The 16,781-nt window shown below is 41.6% G+C and overlaps 1 protein-coding gene across 1 annotated transcript; it reads left to right on the top strand.

The window, feature by feature from the left end:
* Nucleotides 1-714: 714 nt before the first annotated feature.
* Nucleotides 715-2,641, top strand: LOC123772960 (techylectin-5A-like). Its single transcript, XM_045766395.2, has 3 exons — nt 715-1,253; nt 1,495-1,602; nt 2,099-2,641. The coding sequence occupies exons 1-3, from the start codon at nt 1,216-1,218 to the stop codon at nt 2,262-2,264; spliced, it is 312 nt and encodes a 103-aa protein (XP_045622351.2). The 5' UTR covers nt 715-1,215; the 3' UTR covers nt 2,265-2,641.
* Nucleotides 2,642-16,781: the final 14,140 nt, after the last annotated feature.

The raw sequence follows: 16,781 nt of genomic DNA, 5'->3' as shown, positions 1-16,781 counted from the left end.
TGGTTATGTGTATCTAAGACGGTTATGTGTAGCTAAGATGGTTATGTGTAGCTAAGATGGTTATGTGTAGCTAAGATGGTTATGTGTAGGTAAGATGGTAATGTGTATCTAAGTTGGTAATGTGTAGCTAAGATGGTTATGTGTATCTAAGATGGTTATGTGTAGCTAAGATGGTTATGTGTAGCTAAGATGGTTATGTGTAGGTAAGATGGTAATGTGTATCTAAGATGGTAATGTGTAGCTAAGATGGTTATGTGTATCTAAGATGGTTATGTGTATCTAAGACGGTTATGTGTAGCTAAGATGGTTATGTGTAGCTAAGATGGTTATGTGTATCTAAGATGGTTATGTGTAGCTAAGATGGTTATGTGTAGCTAAGACGGTTATGTGTAGGTAAGATGGTTTTATGTAGCTTAGATGGTTATGTGTAGCTAAGATGGTTACAGTTAAGATGGTTATGTGTAGTTTAGATGGTTACTGTGCAGATGGTTATGTGTGGCTTAGATGGTTATGTGTAGCTTATATGATTATAGTGTGTAGTGAAGATATGTCCTCCATCACCCAAACAACATCAGGTACCAAAGTAATTTAATGTGTATTACCTATTTTGGATGTACGGTCCTGTAAAACATTATAGTTATGTCCTGTCAAAACAATTATTATCATTATAAAGAGAAATGAATCACTTATTGTCAAGCATTCAGCAGTAAATAACGCACCTCGCTAGGTCTTGGTATGTATGACTTTGATTTGATATAAAGATTTATCACATTGCATTTATAAGGTTGTTCTTCCTTATCTTTTTGTCATGTCACTGTTACAGAAGACGTTGTCAGCAGTAAAAGAGACTAAGACCATTGAGAAAATCCGCGACACTGCAAAGACCTACTGGCTGCTGGCGAGACTGGAGCCGGCATCCGGCAGGTGTATCCGTTCCGTAAGCACCCTGACGCCTCCGTTACCGTTTTCTGTGATCAAAGTGTAGACGGCGGCGGCTGGACCGTCTTCCAGAGACGCCGCAACCTCTCTGAATGAGAAGATTTTTACCGTACATGGGTCGAGTATCAACTAGGATTTGGTCATCTGGAGGGCGAGTTCTGGCTGGGCCTCGACCTTCTCCACCAGCTCACTTCTGTCACACTTCAGGAACTGAGGATTGACCTCAAGAACTATGAGGGGGAACAACGATGGGCAAAGTACGGACGCTTCAACATAATGGCTCCTGACACAAATTACCGTATCAGTGTGGGAAGGTAAATTCATTTCCAGATATTTTCATGCGTCTTAAACTATAGCTGTATACGTAAAAACTAATCTAAACTTAGGTATTCTACAATAATGGTGTATAAAACTTTAATAAGAAAATAAATATGAGGATTATTTCGTCAAAGTTGTATCTCACAGTTTTGTGAAATACAACTATTGTGGTGAGAGATACGTATTGTGGTGGAGGTGAGAGGGCGAGCTGCGAGTAACATGTGTTGTCTGGAGCAGGTACACGGGCGACGCCGGAGACGGTCTGGGAGGCGGGAAGCACGATGGATACCCCTTCTCCACCCACGACGCTGACCATGACAATAGTACAGCAAACTGTGCCCTCGCGTAGGTATCCTCAGGTTCCCCTAGTCACGCTCTCAACATTCACTCAACTCTGCCTGTTCTCTTCAAAGACTTCTTCAAACACTCTTCAAAGTCTTTTAAAATCCTTGCAGTAGAAAGGTAGTTATATATACCCATGAAGGGTATATATAATATTTTTAATACCGTAGGAAATTTGAAAATTAATGCAGCATTAAGAAATGGTAGCTTTATCGTGCGGCAGATCATGTTAAATCCTTCGCAAATTATTAAAAAGAATATAGTGTGTATAACAAGCCTTTTTGACATGCACTGTGTAACATAACCTTCCTTTGAGATGCACCACGTTAGTGGGAATGGCACAAATTCTTTCCTTAGTGTCAACCAAATACGGGAGCAACGTCTAAAGTTACACGAGAATGCTAATGTATGAAACACCGCCATGCATGCTAATGTTTAATAAGCTCAATAACGATGAAAGTTTAGGAATAATAGTGTTATATTGTTTTCTTCACTGAAGGTACCGTGGCGCCTGGTGGTATGACAATTGTCACATCTCCAACTTGAACGGCTACCAGTACGTTGGCAAACATGAGAGCTATGCAGACGGCATCGACTGGCAACCGTGGGAGGGCTACCATGACTCTCTCATGGAGACCACCATGATGATCAGACCAGCCTTCTAAATGATTGATCAGGTCCTCCGCCAAGGCTGTCGTGACCACACCACTGTAAGGACAGGTCGTACCGGCTTGACCACCGCTGTTGAGTATAACATTGAAATCTACTGGTTTAGTAAAGAAGTTTCAGTAACTTTGTTGATGATGGCTTCGACATTTGCTTTCTCCCTACTCAGAAAAATGGTAAATAATCATAATTTAGGCCCTACACAAATTTCTTCTAGTTCAGTACTTTTGTAAGCATTGAATAACCACATATTATTGGTCATTATTGAAGAATTAGCTTGAGCATTGGCTTCCTGCTCTTTGAACACTTACGAGTAACTGAACATTATGTAGGAACAATGGCTTGTACTGCACCGCCTCTTCAGTATTTCTCTTTTGTTATAAGAGTATAATAAAAGATTTACAGTTTATTTGCGTTTTTCATTAAAACTTATGCGGTGAGGAAATACAAGTTGTCACAAGCAGCATTGTCACATACATGCAGTGTTGTTATATGCAGGCAGTGTTGTCACATTCATGCAGTGTTGTCACATTCATGCAGTGTTGTCACATTCATGCAGTGTTGTTATATGCAGGCAGTGTTGTCACATTCATGCAGTGTTGTCACATTCATGCAGTGTTGTCACATTCATGCAGTGTTGTTATATGCAGGCAGTGTTGTCACATTCATGCAGTGTTGTCACATTCATGCAGTGTTGTTACATGCAGGCAGTGTTGTCACATTCATGCAGTGTTGTCACATTCATGCAGTGTTGTTATATGCAGGCAGTGTTGTCACATTCATGCAGTGTTGTCACATTCATGCAGTGTTGTTACATGCAGGCAGTGTTGTCACATTCATGCAGTGTTGTCACATTCATGCAGTGTTGTTATATGCAGGCAGTGTTGTCACATTCATGCAGTGTTGTCACATTCATGCAGTGTTGTTACATGCAGGCAGTGTTGTCACATTCATGCAGTGTTGTCACATTCATGCAGTGTTGTTACATGCAGGCAGTGTTGTCACATTCATGCAGTGTTGTCACATTCATGCAGTGTTGTTACATGCAGGCAGTGTTGTTACATGCAGGCAGTGTTGTCACATTCATGCAGTGTTGTCACATTCATGCAGTGTTGTTACATGCAGGCAGTGTTGTCACATTCATGCAGTGTTGTCACATTCATGCAGTGTTGTTACATGCAGGCAGTGTTGTCACATTCATGCAGTGTTGTCACATTCATGCAGTGTTGTTACATGCAGGCAGTGTTGTTACATGCAGGCAGTGTTGTCACATTCATGCAGTGTTGTCACATTCATGCAGTGTTGTTACATGCAGGCAGTGTTGTCACATTCATGCAGTGTTGTCACATTCATGCAGTGTTGTTACATGCAGGCAGTGTTGTTACATGCAGGCAGTGTTGTCACATTCATGCAGTGTTGTCACATTCATGCAGTGTTGTTACATGCAGGCAGTGTTGTCACATTCATGCAGTGTTGTCACATTCATGCAGTGTTGTTACATGCAGGCAGTGTTGTCACATTCATGCAGTGTTGTCACATTCATGCAGTGTTGTCACATTCATGCAGTGTTGTTACATGCAGGCAGTGTTGTCACATTCATGCAGTGTTGTCACATTCATGCAGTGTTGTCACATTCATGCAGTGTTGTCACATTCATGCAGTGTTGTTATATGCAGGCAGTGTTGTCACATTCATGCAGTGTTGTCACATTCATGCAGTGTTGTTACATGCAGGCAGTGTTGTCACATTCATGCAGTGTTGTCACAAGCAGCATTGTCACATACATGCAGTGTTGTTATATGCAGGCAGTGTTGTCACATTCATGCAGTGTTGTCACATTCATGCAGTGTTGTTATATGCAGGCAGTGTTGTCACATTCATGCAGTGTTGTCACATTCATGCAGTGTTGTCACATTCATGCAGTGTTGTTATATGCAGGCAGTGTTGTCACATTCATGCAGTGTTGTCACATTCATGCAGTGTTGTTACATGCAGGCAGTGTTGTCACATTCATGCAGTGTTGTCACATTCATGCAGTGTTGTTACATTCATGCAGTGTTGTCACATACATGCAGTGTTGTCACATTCATGCAGTGTTGTCACATACATGCAGTGTTGTTACATGCAGGCAGTGTTGTCACATACATGCAGTGTTGTCACATTCATGCAGTGTTGTCACATTCATGCAGTGTTGTCACATTCATGCAGTGTTGTCACATACATGCAGTGTTGTTACATGCAGGCAGTGTTGTCACATACATGCAGTGTTGTCACATTCATGCAGTGTTGTCACATTCATGCAGTGTTGTCACATTCATGCAGTGTTGTCACATCCATGCAGTGTTGTTACATGCAGGCAGTGTTGTCACATTCATGCAGTGTTGTCACATTCATGCAGTGTTGTCACATACATGCAGTGTTGTCACATACATGCAGTGTTGTTACATGCAGGCAGTGTTGTCACATACATGCAGTGTTGTCACATTCATGCAGTGTTGTCACATTCATGCAGTGTTGTCACATTCATGCAGTGTTGTCACATACATGCAGTGTTGTTACATGCAGGCAGTGTTGTCACATACATGCAGTGTTGTCACATTCATGCAGTGTTGTCACATTCATGCAGTGTTGTCACATTCATGCAGTGTTGTCACATCCATGCAGTGTTGTTACATGCAGGCAGTGTTGTCACATTCATGCAGTGTTGTCACATTCATGCAGTGTTGTCACATACATGCAGTGTTGTCACATTCATGCAGTGTTGTCACATACATGCAGTGTTGTTACATGCAGGCAGTGTTGTCACATACATGCAGTGTTGTCACATTCATGCAGTGTTGTCACATTCATGCAGTGTTGTCACATTCATGCAGTGTTGTTACATGCAAGGCAGTGTTGTCACATTCATGCAGTGTTGTCACATTCATGCATTGTTGTCACATTCATGCAGTGTTGTTACATGCAAGGCAGTGTTGTCACATTCATGCAGTGTTGTCACATTCATGCAGTGTTGTCACATTCATGCAGTGTTGTCACATTCATGCAGTGTTGTCACATACATGCAGTGTTGTTATATGCAGGCAGTGTTGTCACATTCATGCAGTGTTGTCACATTCATGCAGTGTTGTCACATTCATGCAGTGTTGTCACATTCATGCAGTGTTGTCACATACATGCAGTGTTGTTACATGCAGGCAGTGTTGTCACATTCATGCAGTGTTGTTACATGCAGGCAGTGTTGTCACATTCATGCAGTGTTGTTACATTCATGCAGTGTTGTTACATACATGCAGTGTTGTCACATTCATGCAGTGTTGTCACATTCATGCAGTGTTGTCACATTCATGCAGTGTTGTCACATTCATGCAGTGTTGTCACATTCATGCAGTGTTGTCACATACATGCAGTGTTGTCACATACATGCAGTGTTGTCACATACATGCAGTGTTGTTACATACATGCAGTGTTGTCACATTCATGCAGTGTTGTCACATGCATGCAGTGTTGTTACATGCATGCAGTGTTGTCACATTCATGCAGTGTTGTCACATGCAGGCAGTGTTGTCACATTCATGCAGTGTTGTCACATGCATGCAGTGTTGTCACATTCATGCAGTGTTGTTACATACATGCAGTGTTGTCACATTCATGCAGTGTTGTCACATACATGCAGTGTTGTTACATGCAGGCAGTGTTGTCACATTCATGCAGTGTTGTCACATACATGCAGTGTTGTTACATGCAGGCAGTGTTGTCACATACATGCAGTGTTGTTACATGCATGCAGTGTTGTCACATGCATGCAGTGTTGTCACATTCATGCAGTGTTGTTACATACATGCAGTGTTGTCACATTCATGCAGTGTTGTCACATTCATGCAGTGTTGTTACATACATGCAGTGTTGTCACATACTGGCAGTGTTGTCACATACATGCAGTGTTGTCACATGCAGGCAGTGTTGTCACATTCATGCAGTATTGTCACATTTATGGAAAATAATCCACAGCCTAGTACACTAATTCTCGTGTAGAGTAAGTTCCCAGAGAGTACTCCCCCACCTGGGCGGCTTATATATATACCTCTCTTAACAATTTCTAACATTCGATCTCCTAATTCAGGAAATCGTAACGAATAACATTTGCTGTTATATTACCATCAATTTGGGTAATATCATATCATTCATTAACCTTATAATACATTAATGAATAAACGTTAAGTAAATTGAATAAGATAAATATTGGCGTCTCCACTCGCGAGCAAGGAGGGCGACACACACAGCACCTGCAGCAAGACGGCCCCATGAGCACAGCTCTTACTTTTATTTGTGTGTGCTTATATATCAGGTGTTAATTAATCCATTTGTTCCACCATCTCAAGAAATTTATAGAGATAATTTATATAAAAACTAAAGTGGTAGAAGCGCTTCACACATAAGATAATAATACTGTAAATGGTACTAAGTAGGTGAACGCCAAGTGCATATTAGCCTACAACCCCCAAAATACCATGGTCAAACATCCACCAGAGGATATACAGTCGGCAAAGAAGTTGACTCAAGCACTTGCCTACATGCTAAGTATGGTGAGGATTATTGTGGGGAACCGACTTGTTAGATTTATATTTATTTAATTTATATGAATTTATGTAGAATTTATATTTATATTAATTTATATATTTCGATAGCAATTTGTATCGTGTTTAGTGGACTGTATATCTGCAATATTCTCACAAATCGAATCCTTACACATTAGGGGGGGGGGTTATATTAAATTTATATATTTGCAGCTAATCAAACTACAGTATTAAACTACATATATTAGTAATGAAAATTAAGAGGTCTTATCTTCTTGTATGGCAGGCTTAGTCCACCAGGTTTAAACAAGAATGATGACACCAAATAATCCTCGTGCTTGAGGCTAACATCACCACCCCATGTACTGGTTTACCAAGTAACTGTACTGCTTCCTCTTCTTGTTCATTTTAAAGGGCACTTGCTGTAAAGCCGGAATCCTATATATATGACCAGATATATCAGAGGAAACATTGATATATTATATGATAAGGACCAAGGAATAATTACCTGGATGATGCTGCTTGTCATGCGTGCTAACCGGTTCGCCCTATCTACCTAGCATAACTGGCCAGAAAATTACTAGATAAGAAACGGGTTTCAGGTGTTACACTTCCCTTGTTTAGAAGTTGACTGCGTGTTGATGATGGAAGAAGCACTAGTTTGATCTCCATAACACTTCGTCCAAGGGCGAATTATAGGAGCTGAACTCGCTCCAGCGACTCAGGTCTTAAACAATGGCTGACCTCTCACCACTACTGACCTCTGGCTCTCCTTGTCCAGATATCAATAATGGTAGAAAGGTCACATTTACTCTATTTTGGTACTGATAATTAAGTTAATTCAAATGAGGTGTTTTTATGATGTTAAAAGGCGAAAGACTGCGGCATTAAGAATAATTCCCAACAGAATAGCTGGTGAATTTATTAGCGACGTGGCAATGATATCCCGTTTTCTATTGACGGAAAATTTCACTACAGGCCACATTTTCTATGGGTTAACTTGTGTAAACAACCCAGCAGCAATATTATCTGCTTATTGTATTTAATATTAGTAAATGGTGTCGGGTTTTCCGACATAAATTATGGTATTGTTAATTTACGTCAATCATATACTTGAGTCACTTATTTGTTAATTTCATGGCTTAATTATTAATTCAATTAATCTGAATTGTCTCTCTGGGGGCAGATTATTGAAGCTAGAGGTGGTTACCCAAGCATCGACTAACTCGTTTGCTCTGTGAAGAGGGTGAGGGTGTGACACATGGCGGATCTTATCGCCTCTAATTCTTTTAGTATCCTTCCATGCCTGGCTGAGGGGGGGGGGGTGACAGTTGAGATTAACAAAATGTTCCCAGTTATCTTGCCTGAGCTCTGTCATGAGCTCCCTCGCCTTGGCTAGGGCTTTCAGAAAGAGTTCGAGCATTGCTGGCATATGTGTTTCCCTATACACAAGTCCAACTCTTCTTGTAGTGCGATTCAAAGTATGCAGTTTGGGGTCATTATAATAGACATGGTGTTTATTATTTTTTATATCGTTCCGACTATTGGATGGTGCGGAGGGCCGACCTAAAGGGTCAGTGAACATCTGAATGTTCTGTACTAGATCGCCGTTAAATGTCTGGACTGTGGAGGGATCATAAGTGTTGTACCACTCTGACACATGCGCAACAAAGTCTTCACGTCGAGCAGGAGGAACACTGAGCCGTTTGTGTTTAAAAGTCCCACCGGGCAGGATGGTATTTCCGATACATAGAGTAGTCAATCTAGGGTGATGATCTGACAACAAATCTGTTACAATAGATCATGTGCACAACACATGAGAGACATTGAAACCAACACAGAGGTCTAGATTGCCTCCACAAATATGCGTGGGTTCAAGGTCACCCACAATCTGCACATCTTCGTGACTATTTAGTAGCGACAGCAGTTGATTCCCCAGGTCTATTCTAGAAATTCATTAAAAGCAAGCTGCAGGTAAAGGATAATATTCAGATGTTGAAATTGGGGGACAGATACACGGAAAATGAAAAGGAAATGTGTGAAACATTAAGCGAAAAGTTCCAATGTGTGTTTGTACAAAATGAAATGTTCAGGGATTCAGAAACAATAAGAATTCCAGAGAACAACATAGAGCACATAGAGGTGTTTAGAGATGAAGTGGAAAATATGCTCAAGGAGCTAAGCAAGAACAAAGCTGTTGGCCCAGATGGAGTTTCACCATGGGTTCTGAGAGAAGGTGCACAAGAGCTCAGCATTCAACTTCAACAGATTTTTCAGGCATCCCTGTGTACAGGAGTCGTAGCAGACGTGTGAAAAAAGGCCCACATAGTTCCAATCTACAAAAGTAGCGCCAGGGAAGACCCCCCCCAATTATAGACCTGAATCGTTGACAAGTGTAATAGTCAAAATATTGGAAAAAAATAATTAAAACTAAATGGGTAGAACACCTGGAGACAAACGCTATAATATGAGAACGTCAGTATGGTTTTCGATCTGGAAAATCCTGTGTAACGAATTTACTCAATTTCTATGATCGAGCCACTGAGATTTTACAGGAAAGAGATGGTTGGGTTGACTGCATCTATCTGGACCTAAAAAATGCTTTTGACAGAGTTCCACATAAGAGGTTGTTCTGGAAACTGGAACACATTGGAGGGGTGACATGTAAGCTTCTAACGTGGCTGAAACATTTTCTAACTGATAGAAATATGAAGGAAGTAATAAGAGGAAGTGTATTAGACAGGATACACAATTGGAATACCATATGAAATGTCACAAGTGGAGTACCACAGGGTTCAGTTCTTGCACCGGTATTTTTCATTGTCTACATAAACCATCTACCAGATGGAATACAGAATTATATGAACATGTTTGCTGATGATGCTAAGATAATAGGGAAGGTAAGTAACTTAGATGATTGTCATACCCTTCAAGAAGACCTGGACAGAATAAGTGAATGAAGCACCAATTGTCAAATGGAATTTAATGTAAATAAATGCCATGTTATGGAATGTGGAATAGGAGAACACAGACCCCACACAACCTATAAATTATGTGTGATATCTGTTAAAGAAAGAGATCTAGGGGTTATCTTGAGGTTACCTTGAGGCGATTTCGGGGCTTTTTTAGTGTCCCCGCGGCCCGGTCCTCGACCAGACCTCCACCCCCAGGAAGCAGCCCGTGACAGCTGACTAACACCCAGGTACCTATTTTACTGCTAGGTAACAGGGGCATAGTGTGAAAGAAACTTTGCCCATTGCTTCTCGCCGGCGCCTGGGATCGAACCCAGGACCACAGGATCACAAGTCCCGCATGCTGTCCGCTCGCATTTCGAATCTTGCATTTCGATGCAAGATTCTTCTTGCCCCAGGCAGGCCCAGACAAGACCTAGGCCCTCCATCCCCCACTCCACCTCCCCGCAAACCCCTGTCAACTACACCACAGGAGAGCGTGCCCTCTCCCCAAGTAATTCCTGCCCCCCAACCTCAAGCACTCCCTGCCCTCTCACCCCAGGACTTCTTCCTGCCCCAAGCAGACCTGAGCAAGACCTAAGCATTCCATCCCCCCCCCCACTCCGCCTCCCCGTGAACCCCTGGCAATTATCTCACAAGAGGATGAGCCTACTCAAGTAGCAATGACCGTGGAACAACTTCCTACACTTGTAGGGAGTGAGGGTGAAAATGGATATAGGAAAGTGAGCTTCAAGGCAATGTACTCATACATTGATGGGATTACCAATAAAGCAAGTGAACTCACGGAAAGGGTGCAAGAAGAAAACCCAGATGTAATAGGACACACGGAAACAAAATTGTCGGGAGTCATAACAGATGCTGTGTTTCGAAAGGACTACTATATAGTAAGGGAAGGGAGAGAAGGTGGAGGAGTGGCCCTGCTGATAAGGAAGGACTGGAGTTTTGATGAGATGGAAATTCCGGGCTGTGATGGGTTTAGAGATTACATAACAGGAACTATAACACTGGGTGGACCTAAGATAATAGTGGCAGTCATATACAACCCTCCCCTAAATGACAGACAACCCAGACAGGAGTTTGATAGGAACAACATGGCAACCAATAATATAATAGAGAGAGCAGCTTCAGTTGCCTGCAGGAATGGCTCAAGACTCTTAATCATGGGCGATTTCAGTCATGGAAAAATGGACTGGGAGAATGGGGACCCACACGGTGGTGCAGGTACATGGAGAGCTAAACTCTTGGAAGAGGCAACAAGGAACTTTCTGAGCCAGCACGTCAGGGAACCCACAAGAGTGAGAGGCAATGATGAACCAGCTAGATTCGACTTGATATTCACCCTGAATGAGTCAGAAATAAGGGATGTCAAAATTGAAGCCTCCATAGGAATGAGTGACCACAGTGTATTGACATTTGAGCACTTGGTGGAGGTAGGGATAACCTATCCAAGGATGGGATCGGAAGGGAAAAGACTAAATAACCGAAGAGGAAAATATGGCGAAATGAGGAATTTCCTAAAGGGAATACCTTGGGAAACAGAACTTAGAGACAAGACTGTACAGGACATGATGGATTATGTCACCCAAAAGTGCCAGGAAGCTGCAGACAGGTTTATCCCGGTTCAAAATGAGAAAAACGAAAAATAACAGAAAAATCCAACTTTTAATAAGGAATGTAAGGTAGCGAAGCAACTGAGTAGAAGAACATGGAGAAACTACAGAAATAACAGAACACCGGAGAGCAGGGAGAGATACCAGAGGGCCAGAAATGAGTACCTCAGAGTGAGGAGGGAAGCAGAGAGACAGTATGAAAATGACATTGCGAGTAAAGCCAAGACCCAACCAAAGCTGCTCCACAGTCACATCAGGAGGAAAACAGCAGTGAAGGAACAAGTGATGAAACTGAAAAAAAGGGGAGAACAGATACACAGAGAATGACAAGGAGGTGCGTGAAGAACTCGACAAGAGATTCCAGGAGGTCTCCACAATAGAACAAGGAGAAGCCCCTGCACTAAATGAGGAGGCAAACCAAGCAACCTTAGAGAATTTCAACCCGTTCTCACACAAGACAGCACATATATGACTTAATGCTTAAAGTCAATATGTTGAATATGAATTAGTAAATATGTGATATATTCCCAGTTTTCCCAAAGCCCAAACTCTTCCTCACGTACCAATTTACGTCTCACAGTACCCGTCCGTCAACCTAGATAGCAGAATAGTCGTGATTGGTTCAATTATAAGCAAAATTGTAGTTTTCATGTCCCACATGGGTTGTGAAATTTACCTACCATTGTCCATGCTCTTAGAATATTACAGATCAGTTACTTCCTATTGAAGGCTCGTAGTTTTGTTTTGAGAAATATTAGTTGTTCTTAGTATATTATAATAAGCACTAAAAATTATTACATAGAATAACAGTCCTTCACCAATCAATATTATATACCATAGTTTGTGCTTTATAAATCTTTAAAGGATGTTTTGTAGGAACGCTAACAGAAAACGATGTTACGTTGGAATGTCTATGGGGTAAACTACTGCAAACAGGATGGTATTGTGTCTACTATACCAACTACAGGATGGGTATATTGTCCACTACCACCTGTTAGGTGGGTAAGGGGTCCAATACCACCCACAGGATGGTATTGGACCCCAATCTCCAGGATGGTATTGGACCCCAATATTGGACCCCATCTCCAATAGATGGGGCGACTCTCGCCCCATCTATTGGAGATTCTGTCCACTAAAGACCCAAAGCTACTCAAACCCTCTTAGTATTATTTAAGTAATGAAGTAATATGGTATATTTACTCACTATAATGTGGGTGCTGAATGCAGAACATGAGAAAACATATATTTACTCCAAACTAATATAATTTCATTATGAAATAAGAAAATATAGTCTCCGTGGTGTAGTGGTAAGACACTCGCCTGGCGTTCCGCGAGCGCTATGTGATGGGTTCGTATCCTGGCCGGGGAGGATTTACTGGGCGCAATTCCTTAACTGTAGCCTCTGTTTAACGCAACAGTAAAATGTGTACTTGGATGAAAAAACGATTTTTCGCGGCAGGGGATCGTATTCCAGGGACCTGCCCGAAACGCTACGCGTACTAGTGGCTGTACAAGAATGTAACAACTCTTGTATATATCTAAAAAAAAAAAAGTAGCATCAAAGGAAGTCGACGGTCCAAGCGTCAATGTTGTGGAGCGACTTATCCAAGATATACCGTTGTTTGGTAAGTGTTTGTTGGCATATCCAGTTGTCGCACTTCTCTGCACAAATTATCACAAATTTAAATTATAATGTTAACAAGTAGAATACGTATTTTTAATAAAATCAAACATAACTAGCCAGAAAACATTTAACATTTATTAAAACATATATGTTCGGAAGTTAAATCGACTTCATAGGACAATAGTTTTTTTATATATACTCGTTATTCGTTGACATGCGTTCGCTACTTAAACTACCATGTACTGTACTTATGTAAAATCTCCCATGTCTCTTCGCTCATCTCACCGAACCCTACAGTTTTGTTTAGTTCATTTATTATGCACCCCATACCCATCTTGTGGGCGGTAGTGGAAAGGGTTACAGAGGCACATAATGGGCTCAGGGACTGAACCCCACAATTCATTTAGCTAAGCAAGTTACAATCTTGATGAGCTAGTTACAAAATTCAATATAAGTCGTCACATCAACAATGGGTTCGAGATCGACCTCAAGTACAGGTTCTAAATTAAGCAACTGACATATGTGGAGAGCTAGTGTCAAAATTTATGTTTGTCCTGCACACCGCCCCCCATCCAGTGGGCAGCGGTGGATAGGTTACAATCACTTAGTTACTACCTACAGTTAGCAAACTGGGGATATTTGGCTAAAATTTCTGGTAGCAGATCATTTTGAACGAAATATTGACACATCGCTGGAACATTGGTTATAGAATTGTCTCTAAATTCCCATATCTTTTCGCACTCCATCACATAGTGACGGAGGGTGTGCGAATAATTTTGTTGACACAGTTTACATTTGGTCAGGTCTACATCAGCAGATAATGAGAATTCCCAGAGATACTTGTAACCGAGTCTAAGCCGAGCAGCAGTAACATCTAGAAGTCTGCTGATTTTATTAGATGATCCATAGATGTGTGGCTCCTCTTGCATGATAGTATGATGATAGATGGAATTACTGGTGTCAATTTCACTTTGCCTCAGATCTACAAGATCTTTTTGAAGTTCTCGGTGTACTGCTGCTCTCAGATTGCTCATTGACAATCCAAGGTTACACTCAACGGCTCCTTTAAAGGCAACGGCTCCTTTAAAGGCAACGGCTCCTTTTAACCCTACAGGCTCTGTGATATATTGTTTTATTAATTGAGATTCACAAGTAAAGCTTATAATTGTATATGTTATCAAAAAGGCAGAGCTTAGTTTAGTTCATTTATTATGCACCCCATACCCATCCTATGGGCGATAGCGGAGTGTTACAGAGGCACATAATGGGCTCAGGGACTGAGCCCCACAATTCATATAGCCAAGCAAGTTATAATCTTGATAAGTTAGTTACAAAAGTCAATGCACATTGTCACATCAACAATGGGCTCGAGACCGACCACAAGTACAGTTTATAATTTAGGCAACTGACATATATGGAGGGCTAGTGTCACAATTCATGTTTATCCTACACATAATCCGCTCTTCCCCATCCAATGGGCAGCGTTGGATAGGTTACAATCAAGTCGTTTTTTTGCGTTTTATTCAGAGATTAGATCTTATTGGGTGAGGAAAGATATTCATATTTTAAAGAAGGCTTCTTGGCTGATACTCTCCATTGATGGAAAATATACAACCTTTTGAAAATCAATGTTAGTTTGATCTAGATATTGTAATTAACGAAAGTATTTATGTCATCAGAAAGGTAGAAATATAGGCTGCATTTAAAATCCTTTGTCATAAATATAACTGAAGTGAAAACGAAGATATATGCGTTTTGATGGTTACTTGATGGCTAGCTCAGAGTGTGAAGCCCTGCACACCAGCCAATAAATTTTATAATTAGTTTCCATATATTTTAATTAATCTTAAAAATCTATATGTCAGAAGAAAGGAAGATGTAGCCGTTAATGTGACAACATTTAAAAATATATATATCTTAAGTTAAATAAATAATACCACCTTATCGCCGGTGTCCGGACACATGAAAACTACCTATCTTGAGGTTATCTTGAGATGATTTCGGGGCTTTAGTGTCCCCGCGGCCCGGCCCTCGACCAGGCCTCCACCCCCAGGAAGCAGCCCGTGACAGCTGACTAACACCCAGGTACCTATTTTACTGCTAGGTAACAGGGGCATAGGGTGAAAGAAACTTTGCCCAATGTTTCTCGCCGGCGCCTGGGATCGAACCCAGGACCACAGGATCAGAAATCCAGCGTGCTGTCCGCTCGGCCGACCGGCTCCCTGGTCCAGCGTGCTGTCCGCTCGGCCGACCGGCTCCCTGGCCTGGATACTGATACCTAGGTATCAGTATCTAGCCAGGCGGGAATCACAGGCTGCACAATACTGATAAATTATGTAATGCACTACTTGTGGTCGATCTCGAACCCATTTATGATGGGACGACTTATAGTGAATTTTGTAACTAGCTCATCAAGATTGTAACTTGCTTAGCTAAATGAATTGTGGGGTTCGGTCCATTCATTTTCTTTCTTTATTATGCACCCCATAATACCCATCCTGTGGGGGGTGGTGTAAAGGATTACAGAGGCACATAATCGGTTCAGGAACTGAACCCACTAGTTCGTTTAGCTACGCAAATAACAATCTTTTGACGCTAGTTACAAAATTATTAATGTAAACATACTTATGCATACATGTACATATACATACATATTTAATCACCCACACAAATACACACATCAGTAATCTTTTGTGTCACAAGTAATTCAACAAGAGGCTCACAACAGTCACTATACAAGACACTTTACATCTATGAGGAGTCGCACAGTTACTAGTCTTGCTCCACACCCACCCAACTGGGCGGCAGCTTTACAGTCATGTGCTCCACACATACCCAACTGGGCGGCAGCTTTACAGTCATGTGCTCCACACCCACCCAACTGGGCGGCAGCTTTACAGTCATTTGCTGCATACTTACCCAACTGGGCGGCAGCTTTACAGTCATGTGCATGCATTACCTACTGTAAGCAAATTTTGGATACTTCGCTAAGATTTCGGGCAGCACATCATTATGGATGAATTACTTATACACATTTCATGGACACTATTGATGTTGTTATCTTTAAATTCCGCGATTTTTTTCACATTCCATTATATAATGACGCAAAGTATGCGAATAGTTCTGCTGACAGAGTTTACATTTAGTCAAATCTACATCATCAGATGTTACAAATTCCCAGAGGTACTTGTAGCTGAGCCTAAACCTAGCAGTGGTAACATCTAGAAGTCTGCTAACATTATTGGATGACCCATAGACGTGCGGTTCATCAAAGTTTATACAATATTGTGAAATTGAGAGTCAGTGTAGTAACATAAATTGGTAAATCATAAATATTGTAAGTTAAGAATCTGTTGCATGTGTGTGTGTTGGGGGGGGGGGGGGGGGGGGGTTTATACCCTTGGTAAGCGAGAGTGAAAAAGTAACCTTAGACGTTCTGCGGTCAATGTGGGGGGGGGGGGGGGGGCGAGGGAGGGGGGGAGAGTCAAATCCACCCTCCAACATCTGGACATAGTACCACCATGCAGCCTCCACAACACTCCATCAGCCTCCAGCTGATGCTTGTAGATGCCTCATCTAACCTCACCTATGTCACACATTAACCTACAGTTCTTGTGATATTTAAACTCCTCATCACAGTGGCGTCTCACCAATATAAACTGTATTTGATTTTGTCCCGAAATAGCTATATGCTGACTGGACGTGTATCGTCCAGGCCACGTATGTATGTATGAAT

Source organism: Procambarus clarkii, chromosome 12 (genome assembly GCF_040958095.1).
Source record: "Procambarus clarkii isolate CNS0578487 chromosome 12, FALCON_Pclarkii_2.0, whole genome shotgun sequence".
NCBI classification, from domain to species: domain Eukaryota; kingdom Metazoa; phylum Arthropoda; class Malacostraca; order Decapoda; family Cambaridae; genus Procambarus; species Procambarus clarkii.
This window is presented reverse-complemented; position numbering and strand designations above follow the sequence as displayed.